The sequence below is a fragment of the Camelus dromedarius genome, chromosome 15 (genome assembly GCF_036321535.1).
Source record: "Camelus dromedarius isolate mCamDro1 chromosome 15, mCamDro1.pat, whole genome shotgun sequence".
Lineage (NCBI taxonomy): Eukaryota > Metazoa > Chordata > Mammalia > Artiodactyla > Camelidae > Camelus > Camelus dromedarius.
The window spans coordinates 10,705,348-10,720,742 of record NC_087450.1 but is presented as its reverse complement, the minus strand read 5'-3'; the positions used below and the strand labels follow the sequence as shown (position 1 = coordinate 10,720,742).

General features: G+C 52.2%; 4 protein-coding genes across 4 annotated transcripts in view; 3 read left to right on the top strand and 1 right to left on the bottom strand.

The window, feature by feature from the left end:
• The window catches only part of ALMS1 (ALMS1 centrosome and basal body associated protein), a 140,294-nt gene extending 139,280 nt beyond the window's left edge, over positions 1–1,014 (top strand). Inside the window, exon 25 of the mRNA XM_031467275.2 lies at positions 321–1,014. The gene's annotated coding sequence lies outside the window, so the exon portion shown is untranslated. The remainder of the gene's footprint in view (positions 1–320) is intronic.
• Positions 1,015–1,131: 117 nt separating this feature from the next.
• LOC116147141 (WD repeat-containing protein 54) lies at positions 1,132–4,809 on the bottom strand. The gene is given in 11 exon segments (XM_064494389.1): positions 1,132–1,322; positions 1,399–1,473; positions 1,670–1,832; positions 1,931–2,031; positions 2,912–2,953; positions 2,956–3,041; positions 3,364–3,417; positions 3,508–3,574; positions 3,975–4,037; positions 4,181–4,461; positions 4,702–4,809. Coding segments are annotated over 10 exon segments (1,047 nt in total). The 5' UTR covers positions 4,403–4,461; positions 4,702–4,809; the 3' UTR covers positions 1,132–1,148.
• A 46-nt stretch (positions 4,810–4,855) lies between these two features.
• Positions 4,856–8,538, top strand: LOC135323050 (uncharacterized protein C2orf81 homolog). The gene is made up of 4 exons (XM_064494390.1): positions 4,856–5,003; positions 7,170–7,403; positions 7,490–7,708; positions 8,136–8,538. The coding sequence occupies exons 1-4, from the start codon at positions 4,986–4,988 to the stop codon at positions 8,373–8,375; spliced, it is 711 nt and encodes a 236-aa protein (XP_064350460.1). The 5' UTR covers positions 4,856–4,985; the 3' UTR covers positions 8,376–8,538.
• Positions 8,539–9,204: 666 nt separating this feature from the next.
• Positions 9,205–13,613, top strand: LOC135323008 (retinol dehydrogenase 12-like). The gene is made up of 6 exons (XM_064494250.1): positions 9,205–9,376; positions 9,548–9,787; positions 9,942–10,172; positions 12,321–12,509; positions 13,002–13,108; positions 13,240–13,613. Exons 1-6 carry the CDS (start codon positions 9,205–9,207, stop codon positions 13,399–13,401), a joined length of 1,101 nt encoding a protein of 366 aa, XP_064350320.1. The 3' UTR covers positions 13,402–13,613.
• Positions 13,614–15,395: the final 1,782 nt, after the last annotated feature.

The following is a 15,395-nucleotide window of genomic DNA, read 5'->3' as shown; positions in this document are numbered from 1 at the left end:
CTTCCTGCACGCGGATTCCTGTCTCTCCCTCTGACCCTTCACTTGCCTGGCTCTGCTTTCGTTCTCCTCTTTCTTGATTTCTTCATCCACTTCTGCCCACCCCCATCTCCCTGTCCACCCTGCCCCCCATATCCTGTAGACTTGTCAGAATCTGTGGCCCCAGGGGGCCCAGATGAGGGGCCGCTCCTGCAGGATAACACGATCTCGGCTGGGATCCAGGCTTTGCTTTCCTACAGTGACAGGTGATGCTCAGGGCTGGGGCGGTCTGGGGCCTAAACGCTGACTAGCCCCCTCCCCTCAACCACTTCCTGGTGCCACAGCTATTGAGCCGCTGGATGACATCGCAGCGGTGACAGACATCCTGGCCCAGCGGGAGGGTGCAAGACTGGAGACACCCCCACTCTGGCTAGCAATGTTTACAGACTGGCCTGCCCTGCCTGACTCATGCTCGCCTGCTTCAGTGGCCCCAGCCCCAGCCCGGATCCATTCCCTGCCCTGGGGGAGACCTCGAACATTCTCCCTGGATGCTGTCCCCCCAGACCACTCCCCTGGGGCTTCTCGCTCGGTTGCCCCTCTCCCCCCACAGCAATCCCCACGGTCCAGAGGCCTCTGCAGCAAAGGCCCACCCCACACGTGGCTCCAGTCACCAGTGTGAGAAAGGTGCTGGCAGCAGAATCTGGCCCGAAGAGAAGATGACCTGTGTGCGGCTGGCTGTAGGTACAGAGCTGTTTGGAGCAGACTGGCCAGCCTGGCCTCCCTCCCTTTGTTGGACTGGGGGTGGGCTGGGGAAGGGGAGCAGAAGCCCCTCTTAAGCTGTGGCTGCCATGGTGCTGAGGGACTTGCTCCCAGGACTGGCTGAGACCCCCCAAACCCCTCCTGGGAGAAAACTGGAACCACCCCTGCCCTACCCCCCTGCACTAACCGGCTCTGAGGATGGCACTGAAGAGCCCCGGGAGGGAACGTCCCGCCCTCGTGACCCCGCGTCAGCCATTAAAGCTATTTAACAGCAGCCTCCACCTGCTTCTGGACGGCTGCCTCTCGGCTTGGTCGGGACCCGTCCCATCCCCCAACCCTGGAGCTCGGTTCACCTGGACGTGAGTATGCTGTGATGCTGAGGAGTCAGACACGGGCTGGGTGGGGGGGGAACTTTATAAGTAATACCACAGGGGGGAAGGAGGGCTGCTGCTCTCTCGCATGCTGCTGAATCTCAGGATCTCAGCGAGGTCATAGCCAGTCACAGCAAAGGAGCTGCCCGAGGGGTCACAGAATCGGGCACCACACACCTGGGTGTCCGGCACACACGCACCATGACAGTGTTCCACCTAGGGGAGAGGAGGGCTGCTCAGGGCCTGCGGCCTCACGCTTGGGCCCGCACTCCGCTCCTCTCACAACACACACCTCAATGTAGCCACTCTCTGGGCTTCTGCTCAGCTTCCAGATGTGTACAAAGGTGTCTTCAGCCGCAGAGGGTAGCTATAAAAAAAAAAAAAAAAACACAGGGAGGACCAGTGGGAGTCGGAACACGCTGACAGGTGACTGATACAGGCTGCACCCAACCCAGGCGCCCGGAGAGGGGGCTACACTGAGTGGCAGAGATAAGCCTGTGGACTTCCTCTGAACATTCCAGCACCAGGAACAAGGTTATAGAGGGATGGAGGAGGAGACTGACCTTGCCCACGTCGGGAGCCAGGTCCAGGGCACAGACGGCCCAGGCGTGCGCGTTGATCTGGACGTGCAGAGTTCCTGTACTGGCTTCGTACAGACGCACCTGCCCGTCCCCATAGCCTGGGGCTATGGTCCCCTGCCACAGCTGCACGGAAGGGCACGGGACCCTGCAAGGGTGATACTCCACTTTGATTTCCCAGACCCGGGCCCACTCCCACCCTGAAGCTACCTCAGGAAGGCCTCAGCCCCCTTCTGCCTCACCTACCCGAATCCTGGAATTCGGGTCAGTAATTTGAATTCAGGCCCTGACCGCCAGACACACAGCAAGCCTGAGTCATCAGCTGTCACCATGTCAGCCACGCAGTCCTGAGGGGAAAGGCAGGATCAGCCCTTCCCTTTCTCCCCTGCTGGGTCCTGTACACGGGGCAGGAGGGGAAGGGAGGCAGAATTCGCATCTTTGCCTCTCCGGGGAAAGGGCAAGGTGCGGAGCCCTCGCTGGCAGCTGGAGGCTCCCCTCAGGAAGCATAAAACACTTTCCTTGTATTCCCTAGAGAGTCTTACTCCCCACCCCGGACTGAACACACACGCCAGGCGTTAGGAGAGGGTATATAATCGTCCTCACTGGATGGATGATGAAACAGGCCACAGTGTCATGACCTTCTGGAGGTCTTGCAGTGAGGCACTCAGAGTCACGACTAGACTCTGGGCGTCCCGAGAGCCCCTAACCCCAAGCAGCAGACACAGCCCACGGGCCCAGCTCTGTGGCAGGTGCAGCGCAGGATGCAAATTAGAAGATACATACCCTGTTCCCAAGACGCTTAAGACCCAGCTGGGGAGACAGGACTTGTCTCTGAGGGCAGTATCAATTCAAGGCTCAGCTGAGGGAGACCAGTGGGAGCTGGAATAGGGGGGTGGCTTCCTGAGGTGGCACTGGGGGTGGCCTGAAGAGGCAGGACTCGCCCAGGTTCAGAGAAGGAAGCTACACATGTCAGAGCTGGAAAGCATCTCAGAAACTATCTGCCCCAACTCTTCAGTTCACACCAGCACTGTAAAGTGTTAGAAAACGACTGAATGCCATGTAAATGGAAAGCAGCCCTGGCGCTGTCACTGGATCTGAGGTTGCTGAAGCCTAGGAGAGTCTAGCAATTTGCCTAAAGTCATCCAGCTGCTTGAACCCAGGTCTCCTGCCTCCCAAGGCGGGGAAGGCCCCCAGACTCACTGGAACAGGTAGGCGAAATCCACTTACCTGGCCCTGGGCGGGCTCGGTGGCAATGTCTGTGACTGGTGTGTCTGGTGTCCAGCCAGCTCTTCACTTAGTACGATGTGGGGACCCTTGGCTGGGATGTCAAACACCAGTACCCGGCCTGACCACGCTCCTGCAGAAGCAGTGCTCCACTGATGGCTTCCTGATCCTCCCAGGTCCCCAGCCCCCACACTCAGCACTTCCTCCATTCCAGAGACCTTAGTAACAAACCCACCTCTCACTGCTCCAACCAGCCTTGCCCCTATATTCACCACCCTTATCCTATCCCACCCTGCCCCTCTGAACCCCTCCACGGCTTTTTGGAGTCTTCAGACCCCCCTTCACTCCCACCCTTCCCTCTAACCCTCCAGTTTCCTCAGATCAGCATCTTCCTGGCCAAAGCACACACCCCTATGCCCCAGCACCCCACAATGCCCTGTCCTCGGCCCCCTCACCCACAGAGATGAAGTGACCACTGGCAGCAATTCCTCGGGCAAACACAGCCTGTACTAAGTATGAGAGGGGAAAACTATTAGAAATAGCATCTCCCCATCCCCGCAAACACTCCCTACCCTTGCCCCACGCAGTCCCACAGGCACCTAGAGAGGCATCTCCAGAGTCCAGGGCGTGTCAATAGACCATGACGGAGCCATCAGACTTGTACATCTAGAAGATGGGGTGAGGATGGGGTCACAACTCAGCTGACCTTTGCTGAGCTCTGTGCTGACTACTCCGCGTACTCATGTTAGCCTTAGCCCAATTAATCCTCAAAACCACCCTGGAGGGTCGGCAATACTTTTATCCCCATTTCACAGAGGAGGACACTGAGGCTCTGAGAAGTCAATTAAATTACCCAAGGACATGCAACTAGTAAAGGGGCAGATATTGGAGATGGCACCTGAGAACTGAAAAACAGGGAAGGAGAGAAAATGAGAAACAAAGAGGAGGGGGCTAAGCACATGAAAAGTTTCGAAATGCTTAGAGGTAAATGGGGGAAAGGTCTAGGGGCCTTGGGGAGAAGGTGAGAAGACTCTAGTTGGGGAGGGCAGGAAGGTCCTCTTCTTACCTGTATTCCTCAATGTGAAGTGAGTACCAGCAATACTCGGTAAGGGAGGACACACCAGTGGACCTGGAGGGCGGTGAGTCAGAGCAGGGAGAAGTGGTCAGAACAGGAATTCAGACGGCTAGACAAGGCCTCTTCCTAGGGGTTTGGAGAGGAAGGGCTGGGTGAGGGCTGGTTTCAGCAGCACCGCTCCCAACTCCATGGCTCACCTGGGTGATAAATGGGGAGCTCACGCCAGCGCCCTCCTTAGCGTGGAGCTGGCGCTGGGCCAAGGGCACCCCCTCAGGAGCAGCGCTGAGAAGCTGGGCGCCGGGTCCATGGACTACGCCAATATGTGTGAGGTTGCGGACCGGCTGCTGCAGCACACAGAGGTTGTTGCACAGGGCGGCCGCCGAGCCTCGAAAGGGAATGGCGCGCTCCCGGCGGAACATCCCAGGGGACAGACGCCCGAATCACCAGGCTCACGGGAAACAGACGACGGCGGAGATTCCTGTGGGGGTTGGAGGCGCTGTTATGAGGCACTGGGAGAGACCCCTGAGTCTGGGTCATGATGGGATGGGGGGGTCACGTGGTGCCGGGAGGGTATCATGGAGCAGGTAAGGGGAACCCCAAGGCTGAGTCACGAAGCGATGCGGGGAATCCCGGAGGAGGAAAGGCGATTGCACAGGCCCCAGTGGCCCAAAGAGCCCAAGCCGAGGTGGGATGAAGCGAGGTAGCCCCCAGGCCCTACCTCCCTCCGCTCGGCTCCCCGAAGACCCCAGGCCAGCTAAGAGTTCCCACCATCCGCCCCAAATCGGCTTCCTGTCTTTAGAAGCGTGTCTCTCTGACACCGCCGCTACCATAGAGACGACGCACGCACGCACGCACGGCCGCTGGGTGGGGCCAGCAACCCGGAAGTGCGGCTCGCGGCGCGGCTGCCGGGGCGACCGTTAGACGGGGCGGCCGTTAGACCGGGGCGGCCGCGGAGGGAGTAGGAAGCCCTGCAGCTGCGGGGTCTGAGCTGCGGCTGTGGCGATGGCGGACAAAGGCTCGGTGAGCCTAAGCTCAGCGGAGGGTGCGCCAGAGCGGGGACAGCCCGTTCAGATCCGCGTCCCGATCCGTCGGCCAGCTCGGAGCCACCCGGCGCCCGCCCACCACGCGGGCGCTCAGGATGGTCAGGGAAGCCGCGTGTGTGAGCTGGCGCGGAAAACTCCACCTGCGCCGCGCCCACACAGACGCACGGTCACTCTGGGAAGTTGGGGGAAAGGGTTTCAGTGGGCGGTGCAGAGCCCAAGAACAAGAAGTGACTTTGGGAACTGCTAATGCGTGTAATAAGTCTCTTACATTGAGTTACCAACTTAAATGGAATAACCAGAATTGGTCAGGCCCTAGGGAGAGGTGTTGCTAGATGAATGAGCCATTTTGAGATTTCAGGAGGAAAAAATGGACTAAATAACAATGAGGCTACCCTTGAAAGTCAAATTGTTTAAAAGTCAAGACAGTTTAAAGTAAGAAACAGGTTTGAAGAGCATTTGTGCAACACTGTTTCTGCCTCCTGTGGTCAGGCCACGTCTAGGCACAGTCCGTATCACGGGTGCCACATGAGAGGCTGGGAAGGGAAGGCTAACCGATTCTCTTCTCCCAGACCTACCTGCCCTGCTCTGGCCAAGCCAGGACTGAGTTGTGGGCCGTTCCCTAGGCTTGCCACCAGCGCTGCTCTCACTAGCAGAGGGGCAGTGAGGCTTAAGGAGTTTTGAGTTCAGTGTGAGGTTTAGGGAACACAAGTTGAAGGAGAATGATTTGGGCGAACACCATGTATGAGGCAATAAGGCTAGGGGTGGGGAGGCAAAGGTTTGGGAAGATTTTGTTGGGAGGTGACTTTTTGGAAGGACTTAGGTTCAGGGAAACTGTTGTGGGGAAGTGAGAAGGCGCCTAAGAATCTGCTAGTAAATTCCTGGGTCGTTAATGGATTTTGGGGGGACTAGTTTTTTTGTTTTTCCTTCTCAGTGGATTTTTCTTGATTATAAAAGGATACAAAATCATTGTAGAAACCTTATAAAATGGAGAGGGGTGTAGGAAAGAAGCATATCCATCATTACAGTTATTTTTTTCCCACTGTTAAAATTTTGGGTTTTTCCTTTTCTCAACACCTATTGATTTACGTCTCTGAGATCATACCTGACGTAATTTTATACCCTGTTTCTTTCATTTAACGTATCGTAAGTATTTTCCTATGCTATTGTAAATTCTTCCTAAAGGTTACCTCCAATCATGGGATAATGTTCCGTCACATACCTTGCACACAATTAGCCATCCGTTCTCTTTTTCTTAGACCTATGTTTTCAATATTCTGCTATTATAAATGACATTACAGGAAATATTTTAGAGAATATATTTTTATTTTCACTTCAGAATATGCTTTTTGGTATATCTATAAAACGAATTGATATTTTTGGAAGTTGCACATCTTTTCAAATGTTGTCATCCACAGTTCCACTTTTCTGAAATATGTCCTTTGCTTATTATTCTTGGGGGTCTTACGATTTTTAAAAAATTTTATGTGCATTTTTAGTGTATTTCGGGGATATTTATCCTTTTCAGTATTTGTTGGAAACTTTTTTGTTTGTTTAGGAAGCAGGATAAAGTTAAGCTCTGGAGTCAGACCTGCCTGCGTATGAATTACGACTGCACTACTTCCTTGCTCTCTGGTCCCGGGAAAATTCTGTAAATGGGGATAAAATACTCTAGTATTTTAGTACATACTCTAAAAAGTGTAGCAATTGAATCCATGTATGTGACTGATAGGCTTTAAGTGGCAGTAAATGGTAATTACTATTACCAGCTTGTAAATAGGAATTTTTAAAAAAGTAAGTAAAGGAATATTTGACCTGTATGAATACAATTTTCTACCCATTTCTTTGTTATTTCTTACATGACTTTTATGCTTAGGTAGTTCTCTCTCACCCAGAGATTATCTCAAGCAAACGTAGGTTAACTTCTGTCGAATTTCAGTTTCTTTGTCTGTAAAATGGGCTTAGTGAGCTGTTAGGAAAATTGAATTAGCTAGGTCACACATCCAAAAAGCGTGTGTCCCATAGTAGGCTCTTAGTAAATTGTCCCTTTCAGAAGGTTTTTCCTTCCTATTAGACAACTTGAGGAAGCTTCCTCCTTCTCCACTCTTTGGTTTCTCGCCCTGATTTGCTTGTTCCTTTCCCACAGAGGCAGGAGAGGCAGGCCCTACCCCGACGACAGAGTGACCCCGGATCCAAAGCGGAAAAGGCGCTGTTGCCTGCGGTTCCGGTGTCGCAGGCAGAAGTCGTGCCTGGGCTCACTGAGGCGGAGGTGGCAAAGCTGAGAGCTCGCGAGGAGGGTGAGGAGGTGGTGGGCGACATCGTGGAGGAGCTGGTGGACCGTGTCATGGATGCCGCCTGCAAATCCTACCTGGAACGGCAGGTGGGGCTGGATCCGCGTCCTCCAGACCCATCTCCTCTCTCCCTGACCCCTGCCTGCTGGACTGAGACCCTCTCTCGCCTCCGCAGTGCATTCCGTACGCAGTGAACAGGGCACGGGAGACCATACTCCATGTGGTCCAGATGAGATTTGTGCCCCAGGATGAGGGAGAACCCCACCTGGCAGAGGACCCCACGTGGGCGGAGGACGAGGAACCCTCACCTTCCCTGATTGACACCTGGGCTCCGGGAGCCGTGCCCGTGCGGTGCGAGCCCTGCTTGGTGGAAAGGAAGACGAGCCAAGGCAAAGTAAGCCCCGCCCCCAGCTCCTTCCCACCTCCCGCCCCCACCGCGTCTCTGTTCTCTTCAGCGCCTCTCTGGGCTGCTCCAACCTTAGTTCCTCTGTCTCCTGTGCCCGCGTCTTGCCGTCAGTTTGTTTCCCTTTCCCGCCTGGGGTTCCCATCTGAGAGTTGCGTCCCAGCCCCAGCCTCCAATTCCCTACTTTAAACCTAGGCCTACCGTCGCCAGGCTTCTGTTCGAAGCCGCCCTTCCCCAGTCCCGGCCTCTGCTTTCTCGCCACGCACCTGTGCCCCACCCCCACCCCACCCCCCATCCCCCCGTGGCCCGCAGCCCCAGATCCAAACTATGGCCAGGTGCCAAGTGGCCCAGCGGCTGGGAGGGGGAGGCCGAGGTGCTGGGTGAGCTGTGGGCGGGCCGCACCCGCGTACTCCCGCAGGGCCTGGACCCCAAGGATCCGGAGAGCCAGGATCTTCAGAAAGGGCCTCACCCTGCGCCTGGAGTCCTCAAGGCCAAGTCCCAGGTGGTGAGGAAGCCCACGTTGCTGCCGAAAGCGCCGAAGATGGCTCCTGGTGTGAGCACGTGGAACCCACCACCCAGGAGCTGCTTAGCTGTGCTGAAGCTCAAAAGGAGGACAAAGAGGGCAGCACCTCTCGTCCCATCCACACGGGTGCCCTAGATCCCCAGGTGATGGTGGCACAACTAACAAAAAAGTCAGGTCCCCAAATATCATCACTCCCCTCCAAGCACCCGCCCCATCCTGGGCCCTGAACCTCAGGCAGTGGGAATCCGCCTGCCTTCTGTCTGCCTGCCAGAAATAAACACCTGAGTTGCTTTAAGAATTGGCCCCGTGTCCGTCAGTTTCTTCCAAGTGTGTGTTCTCGCGGAACTGGAGAGGAGCAGTTGTCCTGCAGGCCTAGAAGATAGAACGCTGACTCCGGGAATAAGTGCATTACCACCCTTAGGAGACCCCGCTTTAGGGCCAAGGTGACTCCCCAGCAGAGGCAGTCTGGAGAGCCATCTGTCTGTCCACAAAGGAGCAGACGTAAGAGTTGCGAGTCGGGGTCTGCCTCAGTTTGGAGAATTCATCGAGTCTCATTCCAGTAGGGGAGGAAGGGATGGCCCTGCTTACGCACAGAGTGATTCAAGACATGAGGAATTTGATTTCCAGTCCCTGGGTCTCTGTCAGTTCACCTTAGAGCACAAATCCAAGTTTTATGTGGAGACAAATCTGAGCCTATGCAGGGCTCAGGGTAGTCCTGGCTCTCTTGATCTTAGACATGGGCCAGCATTGGAGTGAGGCAACCAGGTCACTTGGAAAAACAATTAAAGGAGGAACTCACTCTCAGGTTCAAACGGGAGCTTCAACACATCCAAGAGGGAATGCCTCCTTAAATTTTGTGTCTGCTCCACACCAACCTCTTGCTTAGTCCCTATTTAGCTTTGGCTAGTCCCTCCCCACCCTCTATGTGGGCAACACTTCCACTGACAGGCCAGCATTCTCTGCTATGTCACTGTGGTTTCTACTCAGCACCCCAGTCTGGGGTCCCGGCTCCGTCCTCCTCACGGTGGTCCTCCTGCTTAGACTAAGTGTGTGTATCTGGTGTTATCTCTGGGACCTCCAGCACTGCTCCACAGACCTGACCGGGAAGACGGCAGTGGTGACTGGGGCCAACAGCGGTGAGTGCTCATCCTGCCCTGTCACCTCACATGGGCCACAGCCTCCAACAGCCCCAACGGGGGGGCAGAGAGGAGGATCAGCACCCACTCTCAGACCCTTGTCTCTCCCCTTGCTCCGCTGCCCTCTCCGCACTCCCTGGACCAGCCTTCTCTGAAGCTGCCCTCCCACAGGCATCGGGAAGAGCGTGTCCCAGGAGCTGGCCCACTGCGGGGTGCATATGATCCTGGCCTGCTGCAGCCATGAGCGTGGACAGCAAGCCCTGGCCCAGATACGAGCAGCCTCACAGAGCAACCAGCTCCTGCTTGGTGAGGTGGACGTGAGCTCGATGGCCTCCATCCGGAGCTTTGCTCAGTGGCTTCTGCATGAGCATCCGGAGATACACCTACTGGTTAACAATGCTGCAGTCTGCGGTGTGTGTCTTGACTTACTTCCCCTAAATGCATTTCAGGAGCCTCCTTTCTGGCTCAGGGACCCCGGAACAGGCACTTCCAAGCCTAACCTGTATATCCTGTGCAAACACTCTTCATTTGGACACTGTCCTAAAAAGCCTACCTTAAGTTGTAGCTTCACACTTCACTGCCCTGATCTTGGCACATACATGCTCCTGTGGCTTTTCTACTGAACCCCCATACATCCTCCCCAGACATCATCTCCCTCAAGGTTGTCATTCCACCACCCACCACCTACGTTTTCATCTCCTCCCAGGATTGCCCACAACACGTACCCCAGAGGGCCTCGATGTCACCTTTGCCACCAGCTACACTGGACCCTTTCTGCTCACAAATCTGCTCCAAGGTAAGGAAGGTTGGGTGCTTATCTTCTGTGCTGCCCCTGTGTCTTCATTCCTCTGGCATTTCCGTGGCTTACCGCGTCCTGTGGTCCCCAGATGCTTGCTGAACGATGCCCCAGTACACTTTTGCTGGACACAGCAGGGGAACCCACTTGGCACCAGCCAGGATTAGGAGGCTGGTAATGGAATCAGTCAGCCCCAAATACAAGCAGCAAGAAGGTGTAAGATCTATGCAGGCCGCCTCCCCGTCCCCCAGGTTGAGTACTAGCCTGACCAGGAGTCACTCATCTCAACAAAAGCTTTCTGAGTTCACTAGGCTGCTAGGATTAAGGACGTTCTTCCTTGGGAGGTCGGGGTGGGTGGCAGGCACATCCTCCCTAACTATTAGATGGTCTAATGACCTCTTAAAAAGCAAATTAATTTTTGGCCAGGTAATACAGGTCCAAAGTACAAAATCGAAAGCATGAAAGTATACAAAAGGATATACAGAAAAAAAAAAAAAAAAGAAGGAAGAAACTAAAGAAAAAAAAAATCTCCTTCTCTCCTTGAAAAGCAGCTCCCCATCCCCCTCCTGGGGGGCAGCTGCTGGTGCCAGGGTCTCATGTTCCCTTTAGCGGGCAATTAAAGTAACCCCACCTGGAAAGTGCAGAAAGAGCAGGGTCGAACTCTATGCATTTGCAAGTGTAAATGTTTTTTTCCCCTTTCCAAAAAGCGTAATATGCTACAACAGCCAGTCTGTGCCTTGCTTAGTAATAGTTCGTTAAACTGAATTCTCTCCTGTCTTCCCTTCTGCCGCTAAATCACCGTTCATCATACCACTGTCTTGCTTCAGGTCCTTTGAAGGTAGTCTACGCTTTATAGATATAAAAACTAAGCTGCTTCTCTCCACTTACAAGTCCCTCTGCAGACTGAGCCTCACTGTTGCCTTTCCCAAACCTACACTCTTGTCACCCGCCTGCCAATCTGTATCTCTTGGACCACACTTTTTTAATTCTGGCTGCGCTTTTGCACATCTCTTTTCCTTTATCTGGAATATCCTTTCCCATCCCTTTAAGGTAGAGTAGCTTTAGCTCAGCTGCCAACACTCAGCACAGAAACCGCTTGTGCTGTGGGCTCTGCCCTGACCCCTCTGCCTCCCCAGCTGCCCCCATTTCCAGGGCTCCCTTCGCCCCTGTGCCCGTCTCTGTTCCTGCACTGACGCTGCTGCATGAAGATCAGCCTCCAGCTCGGCCGTGAGCCCCTTTGGCCTTTATGTCACCGTGTCTGCAAGTTTGGGGTTCATTGTCCTCTTTAAGAATAATTTTCTCTCCAACAAGTTTTGGCTAGATACCTCGTGCTCAACTTTTCATTTGTGATTCTTCCTTTAAATGTAGGCTCAAGATCGTTTTAGCATTTTGAAACAACAAGCAAACTCATACGTGACAGCTATTATTTTCATACTTTATATAATCCAGACTTTTTTTTAAAAGTAGAGTTAGGTATTCTTTTTCTTTTTCTTTTTTTATGATTTAACTTGTTCTCTTAATAATAATTATACTTGCCCTTTTTTTTGAAGGTAGTTTAAAAAAAATTTTTAAAGCCTCACTTTTCCAAGTATCTCTGCATACATTTCTTTTCCCCTAAACTTAGCACCCATGTGTCCTTAGCAGGTAGCTTGTGTCTGCCATAGTCCAGCGGCCTAATGGATAGTCCTGCGGTGAGTAAGTAAGTGACTGAATGTATCAACGTGTGAAAGACAGCTTTCACAGCGTTTCCTGTCTCTCCTTCCCCATCTTAGCCCTCAGTGAGATAAAAATACGAACCAGGGTCAATTACATTTACCTCCAGCTGGCAAGTGGAAGAAAAGTAAGGCAAAACCCCACTTTTATTTTAGACAAAAGAGCAACAACAAGAAAAAAAAACCCCACAAAAAACAAAACCCCCAAACAAAACAAAAGACAAAGTAAAATAAAGCAAGAGGAAAAGCGTGAGGGAAGCAGCTGGAACGGAAACGCAGCCTCGGTCACACCCAGCTCCCCCGCGCCTCACCTGGGCGTCTGCGCGGGGGGCCGCGCTCCCCCGGGGGCTCATGGAGAAGCAGGCCGGGGGGCGGGCGGGCGTGGGCGCAAACTCCCGGCCTTGCCCTGAGAGTGTGTGGCCCTTTCTCCTCCCAGGGGCCCTACAACGGGCGGGGGCAGCCCGAGTGGTCAACGTGTCTTCCTTCCGGCAAGAGAAAGGGTACATTGACGAGGAGCACCTGACAGGGGCTGGTAGACCTTTGACCTTCAACCAGAACTATGACTGCAGCAAACTGCTTTTGGCCTCATTCACTGGGAAGCTTGCCCAGAGACTTCAAGGGACAGGTAATTGCCTCTGGCAGCCCCTGCTCCTCCACTCCCAGGGCTTCCTCCCAGTACTTCACATCTCATCCCAGTATGTTCTGACCATGAAATATTCCCAGTGTCCCCCGAGCCAGCTGTTAACCTCCACCCTTTGTCATCTGTACGCCCTGTATTTCTCTCAACCCCATCTTCACGTCTCCCCTTCAACCCTTTTTCCAACTCTCATCACCCACAACTCCCTCTCCTCCCAGTGTTTTCCAGTACCAACACCATCCATCGTGTTCCCCCCAAAGTTCACCCCGCACTTTAAAATACTTGAGTCTGCTTCCTGGCTCGGATATCGCCATTCATGTGAGTTACAGATCCCTGACTTCCGGCACCACCTCGAGTGTCTGGTCACCTCCACCGGGCAGGGCTGGTAGGGCCCTCCCCTCTTTGCACATCCTAGAGCCATGTTTAACCCTTTCCTCCTCTCACTGTGCTTTCCACTACGGTTGTCTCTCCCTCTCTCAGGTGTGACTGTGAACTCTGGGGACCCTGGCGTTGTGTACACGGAGATCATGAAGAATTTCTCTTGGTTATATCGTTTCATCTTCTGGCTCCTCAGCTTCTTCTTCAAGGTGGGTGGGGAGGAGCTGGCTCTGCCTGAAGGGGTTGGGGCAGGGGGTCTGCTGCGCAGTGTGTCCCTTCAGGCAACAACCTGCCTGGCTTTTATTCCTCCTCCTCCTCCCCCACCCCCGTGTCTCCGCAGAACAGCAAACAGGGTGCAGTCCCAGTGCTCTACCTGAGCTTGGCAAAGGAGCTAGATGGCATTTCTGGAAAACATTTTAGCAGTTCCGGTGTGATAGCTCTTGCCCCTAAAGCTGCTCGAGATCTTCACGTGGCCCAAAGCCTCTGGGATACTTCAGCCTGACTAACAGATCTAGACAAGATGGACTGACCTCTGTGACCCCTGCCCTGACTCGCCACTTTCCCCATGACTCCCAGCCCTCACTCGGATTTTGCCTTCTGCTTGTCAGTTCCAAGGAACAATCAATCACCTTGTTCAGTGTAATCGCCACTTCCTCTTCCTGTTGGCTCCACACATGAGAGCTCAGCTTAGCCTGGGGACAGCTCCAGCTTCTACTTCATAGCCAGTTGTCAGATGGAAGTGTTCATCTCTTGGGCACTAGGATCTCCAAACCTACGGAGCCCCGTGTTGTGGTGACGGGGGAGTAAAGGTCCTTCCGGTGGTCTATTAGGGTTCCTGGCTTTGGGGGAGGCAGCACCACATAGTGTCCTCTGGACGAAGGCATATACCACACGGCTGCAGGACAGCACCCCAGCTGCACAGGATGTTGTCTCCCAGCTGGAACGGTAACTGCCCCGGTAATGGTTCCATCTTTCTATCAAACCAGCTGCTCCTGGATGTTGAGTCATGTGATAAGACAGGTGAATTCTCAGAGTGAGAGCCCACTGCTTCTTTTCTGGGGTCTTTGTTCATCAACAGGTTTTTGTTTTGCTTTGTTTTGTTTTAATGGTGGTGCTGGGGATTGAACCTAGGATGTCGTGCATGCTAAGCATGCTTTCTGCCACTGAGCTGTACCCTTCCCCTCATCAACATAAATTTTGGAATCAGCTTTTCAAATTTCACAGAAACATATCCTTTAGGGATTTTGCTACATCTGCTTGGCAGGATTGACGTTTTTATGATAATGAGTTGCCCTAAACATGAACAAGGTGTACTTATATCTATTTAAATCTGACTAATATCTTCATAAAATTTTGAATAACTTTATCCATAAAGATCGTGCATAAGTCTTACTATAATTCCAGGCACCTTGCTTTTTATGCTATTGCAAGTGGTATTTTAAAATTCATGTATTAATCATATATAAAACAACTTTAATAAAGTTATCTAATTCTAATAAGTTGTCTGTAGATTCTTTTGGTTTTTCCACATAGAACATCACACCATCTAGGGATAATAACAGATTTCTTTCTTCCCTTTCAATTATTATGAATCTTGTTTCTTTTCCCAGACCTTAATTGGTTTTCTAGTATTAAGCCAAACTTGCTTTTAAACCAACTTGGTCAGAGTATTACTTTCATATACATTGCTAAATTTAGTATCCTCGTGTTTTGGTTTGGAACTTTTTACTGCGTTCATAAATGAGACTGGCCTTTACTGCCCTTTCCCTTACTTATATTGCCATTGTCTGGTTTTGCTGTCATGGATATATTCATTTTATAAAATGAATTGGGGGTCTGTGTTCATCCAGGGACATCATATGAGAAGCAAATGTCAATTAATTGAGGATGAAATATGTACAAGAAACTTGACAGGGGAAATAGCTGTGAGGGAAAATGGGGAAGAAGCTGGGAGACCCACCAGACTGTGAGACAAGTCTGACCCTGAGTGAAGGAGAGAAGGCTGGTTAGGAGCATCTTACGGTGCAGTGCAGTAATTTTTCCATTTTAAACTTCCCTCTTGTTTTGAAAGTATACAGTCTATTTCTGTTCTTTATTGTATGTGTGTTTAATTTAAACAGTATCTTTAATCAGTATCTTTATTTTTCTTTTAAACAATACATAGATCTTAGAATTCTTCAACATTAATCATTCCCTTTGAATTTGTATACTTTTGTAACCCAGTAGTTTAATTTTACTATTTCATTAATTTCACAAATCAGGTATTTTGTTATTCTCAGTAGCTGATATTTGTGTCGACTGACCCATGTGTTTCATATTTCCTCTGCTCGCTCTTCTTTTTTGTGTCTCAGATCTTACAGCTGGGATTATTTTCCTTCTATCTTGAAGTATATGCTTTAGAAGTTCCTTTGATGAGGATTCGTGGTAGACAGACTTCTAGGTGGCTCCCAGGGTCCCCACCCCCTTGTGTGCACATTCTCCATAATCTCCTCCTGA